The sequence below is a fragment of the Rhinolophus ferrumequinum genome, chromosome X, assembly GCF_004115265.2.
Source record: "Rhinolophus ferrumequinum isolate MPI-CBG mRhiFer1 chromosome X, mRhiFer1_v1.p, whole genome shotgun sequence".
Taxonomy (NCBI): Eukaryota; Metazoa; Chordata; class Mammalia; order Chiroptera; family Rhinolophidae; genus Rhinolophus; species Rhinolophus ferrumequinum.
The window spans coordinates 23,855,907-23,863,073 of NC_046284.1; the positions used below are offsets into that span (position 1 = coordinate 23,855,907).

The 7,167-nt window shown below is 40.3% G+C and overlaps 1 protein-coding gene across 1 annotated transcript in view; it reads right to left on the reverse strand.

The window, feature by feature from the left end:
• Window positions 1-6,766, reverse strand: part of STK26 (serine/threonine kinase 26) — a 64,009-nt gene extending 57,243 nt beyond the window's left edge. Inside the window, exons 1-2 of the mRNA XM_033104669.1 lie at window positions 6,612-6,766; window positions 6,361-6,511 (exon numbers count right to left, since the gene is read on the reverse strand). Coding sequence (XP_032960560.1) covers window positions 6,361-6,402 — 42 coding nt within the window. The 5' untranslated portion in view covers window positions 6,403-6,511; window positions 6,612-6,766. The remainder of the gene's footprint in view (window positions 1-6,360; window positions 6,512-6,611) is intronic.
• Between the last annotated feature and the right edge of the window lie 401 nt (window positions 6,767-7,167).

Below are 7,167 nucleotides of genomic sequence, written 5' to 3' on the forward strand. Positions count from 1 at the left end.
GAACATCCATGGGAGAGGTCATACACTATGCCATTAATAAAAAATACCTTACTCTGAGTGAAATTTATCAGACTCTTTCTAATGTGACAGCTGGGACAGAGAAGGAGTTTCTTTTATTTATTTGTCTGTTTTGGGGGAGGTGGAAATAGAGGGAAGGGACAAGAGGTTATTTCTCACAAAGATACAAATTTGTCTGAAATCAGCTCTAGTCACTAGGAAAGCAATGAAGCTCTTTATTCTCTCAAAGGCCTTGGAAGACAAAGAAATGAGCTTCAGTGTGTGGACAGCTGATTAGGTAGAAGTATATTTTGTTAGACATATTACATATAATACAATAAAATCATTTTAGCAAGTACAAAGAGTCCACATTGCATACATATAAATTAGCCTTCATGGTCTACAAGAATTCAAGCACTAACAATATGTTTAAAGAAACAGAATGGAAAAAAAGTTATCAAAGTCCAATCTATGCTGCATTCATTAGCCAACATTTTTACATATAATTCATACCCAATGGTATAAGGAAAAGTAAAATATGTGGTCCTTGCCTTCAAGAAATTTACCACCTCGTTCGGAGACAAGTATAACATATATAATTTTTAAAAATCTAAGGTAGCACATAAATCAAGGACTAGGCTGTCTGAGACTGACAATATGATAGGTGCTTGGAAATGGGAGATTTCTGTAGCCTGGAACAATTCACAGAATGTTCGTGCAGACCTTGAAAATCAGGTAGGATTTGGTCAGTCAGTGATTACTGAATTGTAACTGGCACAGTAGAACAAAAGGGATTTCTTGTTGGAAAGTAGCGATAACTAAGTTTAGATCTGTAGAGAGGAGCCAGATAACAGAAAGTCTGGTAAAGCTGAGCAGAGAATTTTGGGTCTGGTGGTGGTAGTGGGGTGTGTGTGTGTGTGTGTGTGTGTGTGTGTGTGTGTGTGTGTGGAGGGGGACTGGGTTTCAATAGAAAACTGTGGATTATCGGCAGGAGAGGGATGAGATAGTGACAGGGTTTTCATGTGATTAGCCTAGCATTGTTTTGCAGGATGAACTGACCATATATATTATAACACCTTTTATAAAGGAGCTCAAAATATATTCCACAGATGATAGTTAATTCATCTTAATAACATCTTATTGATGCAAAAGAAATGCAGCTTCATTTTTCCCTGTTTTGTAGATGATTTGCTCCAGGCACTGAATAAATGAAAGGCAGAATTAAAAAACAAAACAAAACAAAAAAAAACAACAGTATCACAATATTCAATGGTTCCTAAGTACCAGCTAAATTATATTTTCTCATTTTCTATGACTCAAGCAATGAAGGTACATGATGGACTTTTGTCTTCAAGTGCCATTTCTGGACCCTCATTAGTGTTCAAGGCAATGTTTCACCATGTTCAATCACTGTTTACTCTTCCTATAGCCCCATACCTTCCAACTACCTCCAACTCTCCCAGCTAACAACTGTCTTGGATTATTATGTTCCAGTGGGTCTTCTACCATCATCATTAGCATATTCAACATCTCTGTATCAACCACTCACCAACAAGGACAATGGTTTGGTTCATCAATGCAATGCAATACTTTCCACTTCCTTCTATCTCAAATTGAAAAGCTGATTAGTCCATCAGAAAGTATAAGGGAGTTAAGAACTCTACATACTAGATTCTGGCACCCAAATGAATTCCTTCTCCAATTTAGGTTTCATGATGAGAATTAAAGAATTCCCTCCAGTTAACTCCCTCTGGATCCTGACAAATTTTCTCATCCTCCCATGCATCTTAAAGTCACTGTTACTTTTCTTACAAGCTAAGACTGACTTCGCCTGTGTTTCCTGTCTCATGAGGGCCTTCACTTCCAAATATTCTCTCTGGTATTACAACCCTCTCCCTCCTTGGTTGCTCCTATCCTTCAGTTTCAAGTAAACAGACTAGCATATAGGTAGTAAATGCTCAGTAAATGTCTGATGATTGATTGAAGCTCCAGATCTATATTTTCCAGTATTTGCTGGAATTTTTTTTTTTTAAAAAGTTTTATTGAGACATATTGATGTACAAAAAATGTACATATTTAATGTATACAATTTGATGAATTTGGGCATATACATACACCTATGAACTCATCACCACAATTAAGGTAATAGACATATTGTTCTACATTTTCACTTTGTCGTCCCATTGTTACCTCAAACCTCACAAGTCTAGAACAGAAATCATTAACTTCCCACTAGACCTGGCTCTTCTCTCTGACTTTCCAGTTCTTTTGGATGTACCATAAACCTCCCAGTTCCCCATATTCAACACCACAAAGGCTTGGATTCCTCCATCTGTAGTTATAACTAGCTAATTATTAAGTCTGGTAATTATATTTTTTATCTTCACAGCACTAGGCATTTGGAAGGCAGTCAGTTAATGCAAGGCCCATTGCATCTGCACATATTTGATTGTCCCACTGGAATAGCCTCAGTAGATCAAATCGCCTCAAATCTCTTCATTTTCCCATTCATCCATTCATCCGATCTTAAGATTTACCTTCCTGTATTTAACTTTGTTCACTGAGTCTCCCTTCTCAGAAATGTTTAGTGCAAAGGCCAAAATCCTTCCTAGCATTCAAGACCACCATAATCTGAACCCAATCTAGTTTTTCAATCTTATCTCTTATTATTTCTCTAGAGGAATTCTGTATCATACATAGTCCAAGTGATTTTAATCCCACTCTCAGATTGTGTGTGCACACACAAATTGCGAATGTACTCTTCCCTGTCTCCATGCCTTTGCTCAGGATATTTCCCTGCTTGGAAATGCTCTTCCCAAAATGATTCCTAACAACCCTCTGGGGTCAGTTTACTTTCTGTAAGCCTTCATCTCTTCCAGTCAGAAATTCTATTATAGAGTAAGTATCACAGATTTTGCATATTTGATATTTCATGTGCTAGACTTAACCTCCCAACATTTTAAGTTCTTGAAGAGCAGAGGTCACATAGTATATTTCTGTATTCTTCCCAAAACCCAATAACTAAATTTACCAGTGCAAGGCAATGTTTTCTACCTCTTAGATAAAAGTCTTCAATAAAGTGTTCACTAATTTTTAAATTTAATTTCTATCTCACACGTCAAATAATAACCATTTAAAAATTGTACCAAGTTTATCATATTTAAAGATACATGAAGGCTAATTTTTAAATTCTTTATCAGGAACTTTAAAAAAAATTATATTTTTAGATCGTATTATATTTTAATATTATTATATACAATAGGCATAACATAATAACACTTAGTACTCTAATTCAACATTTAACTGAACATTGATGTTTCTACCTACATTTTACGAAAGACTTAACAACCAATTTAGAATACTTGTCTTCATAAATACTAATGTGGTTCTAAGGGGAAATATCTTAAACAAGTGTGATTTATAACTGAAAACTTCAAAGGAAAAAAAACATGTTTTAAATCAATAAAGAGTAAATATTTGAGTGGAAAGGAACAAGTTTATTGGTTAATTTTTTTAAAGTTGTGCTTTAAAATTTTTTTTGAGAGTTTAGCTCCTGGTATGGAAAATTCTTTTAGTTATACACTAAAGAAGTAAGCACAGATTAAGTACAAAAAAATTCATATCCTCAACATTTGGTGTAATATGGCAAAAATGTTCATTACCATGATATTAAGAAATATCAACAATGAGTTTGAATAACTAATTCATAAGGAGGAGTTTGAACTGGACCAAATCCTGGGTTTTCTTTCATCACTCCAAGTTTCTTTTCTATTTTAAACTAGTGGCAACAGAAATTTCTTTGTTTGAAAGTCAGGAATGCTGGAAGTCTTAAGTGATAGAACAGGTAGCTCAGCTTTTACTTCATGTCTTTCCTGGGGGGGAGGGGAAGGGAGGAAAACACTGTGGATAATTTTGTTTTTATTTCTGGAAAAATCATTTTTCCATCAATCTTGATAATTCTCTAAAATAAACTGTTAAAAAGTTACAGGCCAGTCAATCACTTCACCATGATTTGTAGAAATACTATACATTAATTTCAAGAACACATGGCTAACTCAAGTTTTCTTACTACTCTAAAGGTCTAAAAAAAGGTGCTCTTAACTCTTTAACAAAATTTTAGGAAAATTTCACAAGGTCATGATGTATTTCTGCATCTCAAATGCAATATTTTTGAACAAAATAGTAAAAGAAATCTAGGCTCAAGAGTCACACTGTATGCCATCAAATTTATTTTTAGGGTACTGTACAATTTTAACTGTGGAAAACGTTTTGTGTTGCACCAAATGCTTAAGAACCACATCTATAAAGAAAATGGAAATGAGAAGTTAAGAATTTACCATTTTCATTAAGATGAAAAAAGTCTCTTCGCTAATATTGAGATGACTGCCTCTTCCAAATTAAGGTTGGACAAAATAATCACAACTTTGGGTAGGCATAAAGTGAAAGGCAGAGTTTGTCATTTAAAATACGTGATTCACATTCTAAACCACCTTAATTAACATTTAAAAATTCAAGAGATAGGAACTCAGATAATTCAACAAAGCTGGGAGCAATAAGAAACACTTAACAGCAAGCATTTCCTAAACCATATAAATCAAATAAGGACTAGAAACTATATAAATCAAATAAAGTCAAGACAAATGAAATAAAGACCAGAAACTATTTTCTCTTTAGCTCACAGTTTTTCAGAATCACAAACTTGAAGGGCAGGCACTCACTCTGCTAACGTACACAATGGAGAGAAAAGCCTGGAAACCCTCAAAGACAAATGTTACATCTGTACATCTCCACATAATGGGAAGGAGGGTTCAGTGGGAAATTTTTCGCACTTTCCTCCACATCAGACAGAGCAAAACCATAGTTAGTATTGCAAGCTTCTAATTCCCATGATACAATCAAAGACAGAACCAAATGAATGGGGTGTGGGCCAGGCTGGATGGGGGAAAGAGGGAGGGAAGGGGGTGGCCTGAGAAGAAAGTTTGAGGCATTTTGTAAAGCTTGAGTGGATTAACCTTTTTAAAAGCCTTAATATTTCTCATTACCCTTTTTCTCCCTGTTTGTTTGTTTGTTTATTTATTTATTTATTTATTTATTTATTTATTTATTTATTTTTATTAAATACACACCAACTTCCTGGGACTCGACACAGACGATATTCAGTTAAAAGGCCTGGTGCTTAGGATACACAAGAGTCTTTGGTTAGGTATGTGTCAGACACAGATGGTCCTTTTTGGGGGAAGTATCTTAAAAATCACTCTTTTGTGATCATGCATAAAATGTGACCAATTGCTTTTTAAAAAAAATGAATTCCATGCATCAATTAGGAAATTGAGGCCCCCATCCACAGCTCTTTGATTGATACTAAAACATAAGCTATTTACTAAACATTTTTGTCTGAACTTGAGAAAAGTTTGCTTTCACATTTTTAGAACATAATAAGGAAGTGAGGCTTTAGTGTGTCTAGTCTCTGAGTTATTCATAAATGGGTTGCTTAGGCTATCTTGCAAAGGAAAAAAAAATGTGAATGCTTAAAAGTTAGTAGACTTGGGTAACATTTAGTAGATAGCTTTAAATGCACCAATTTAAAACCATAACAGCATATAAAGTATGAAAATAGCTTATTTCTTCTTTAATAAAATGAAAATATAACGGGGAGGGGGACTGGGTAGATCTTCAGCAAGAAGTTGGGTCCCATGCAGCAGTCCCCAGTCCAGGACAAAAAGCTTCCCTTAACAACATGCAACAGTCATTTTGTGGGAAAGGCTGGGGAAGGGGCTGGAGAGTCATCTCCTAGGCGATTCTGATATGGGACCCAACATTTCTCATGCTGCCCTATGGGTTGGGCCAGGTGGGGTAGGGAGATATAACTTCGCCCTTAAGAAGCAGCACCAAAAGGGGAAAAGAAGTCACTTCGCTCTATGCACACAGGAAGAGACCGATTTAATGCCGCCGCCACCGACATCCCCTTGTCTTGCTCCGCTCCAACTTGTGTTTGGCAGGGGGCACAAATTGCATTTTACCCGATAAATTCCGAGACACCTCCATCTCTCCCAAGTCTTCCCGCCTCCAATCCTCAAGGGTACCACGCTCAGCAGGCGCAGGTGTCTCGCTCTGGCCTATTTTTATAACGCCCCCACCCCATCCTCACCTCGTTGCGCGCCCCAATCCCTCCCCTCCTTCCCAACGTAGTGCATAGCCTCAACGCCAGGAAACACTTAGAGCCCAATTCCCAGGTCACCTGGCCAGAGCGCCCGGCCCTGCCTTCGGGGGAGCCCTGAGGCCGCCTCTCGGTGCCCAGTGAGGAGTGCGTACGGGGCTCTGGGGTAGTCACATGGGCGGCGGGGCAGGCCTGGGCTTCCTCACCTGCATCCCGGGCACTTGGACCGCCACCGGTGAGTGGGCCATGAAGGCGACGGCTGCTCCGCACTGCTTCTGCGGCGGTGGCGCCTTGGGCTGGGACTGGCTCCTTCTCCGGGGGTATTTCGGCGGCCCTCCCAGGCTTTTCGACCCGGGCCTGGAAGGACACACAGAAGTGGGGTTACTGGGCTAGTGGCGCGTAGCCCGGGACTGCGAAGTCGGCAGTTCGCGGGGCTACTCCCTGGGACTCAGTCTACCTTTCTGGCGCCCGTCGGCCGCTGTTGCCGCCACCTCCTCTGCTGCTCCTCCTCCTGAATGCGGGGCGCTGTATGTGGCGGTGGCTGAGACCTGGGCTCGAGTGATGCCGCTCGTCTGCGCCTAGCCGCTTTAGGAAGAGGAGGTGGAGGCGCCTCAGCAACCCGCCCGCTCGCCTGGCGGGGGAGGCGGTTGGGGGCGGTTCCTCCGTTGGCCCTGCCCCCGCCCCACAGTCGGGCGGTGTCAGGAGAGCTAAGGTTCCGAGTGAAGAGGTTTGCCTGGGGTTGCTGGAGCCTGAGAAGGGAAGACTCTCCCCGCACGCGGAGAGGAGAACCCGGGGCCTGGGGGACCTGGAACACGGCTCGGCCTGGAGAGATAATGGAAAAGTTTGGGTGACCTGGGGTTATGAGGGCGTCCTAGACGCGGCCACGTTGCAGGCAGGCGTACGAGGCTGGGGCACACGCAGCCTCGTAGACTTCTTGAGTTAAAACTTGGAGAGTGTTGGAAGTCCTTCTTGGCTTCCCAATCTGATCGAGGGTGGGGCACAGAGGGGCACAG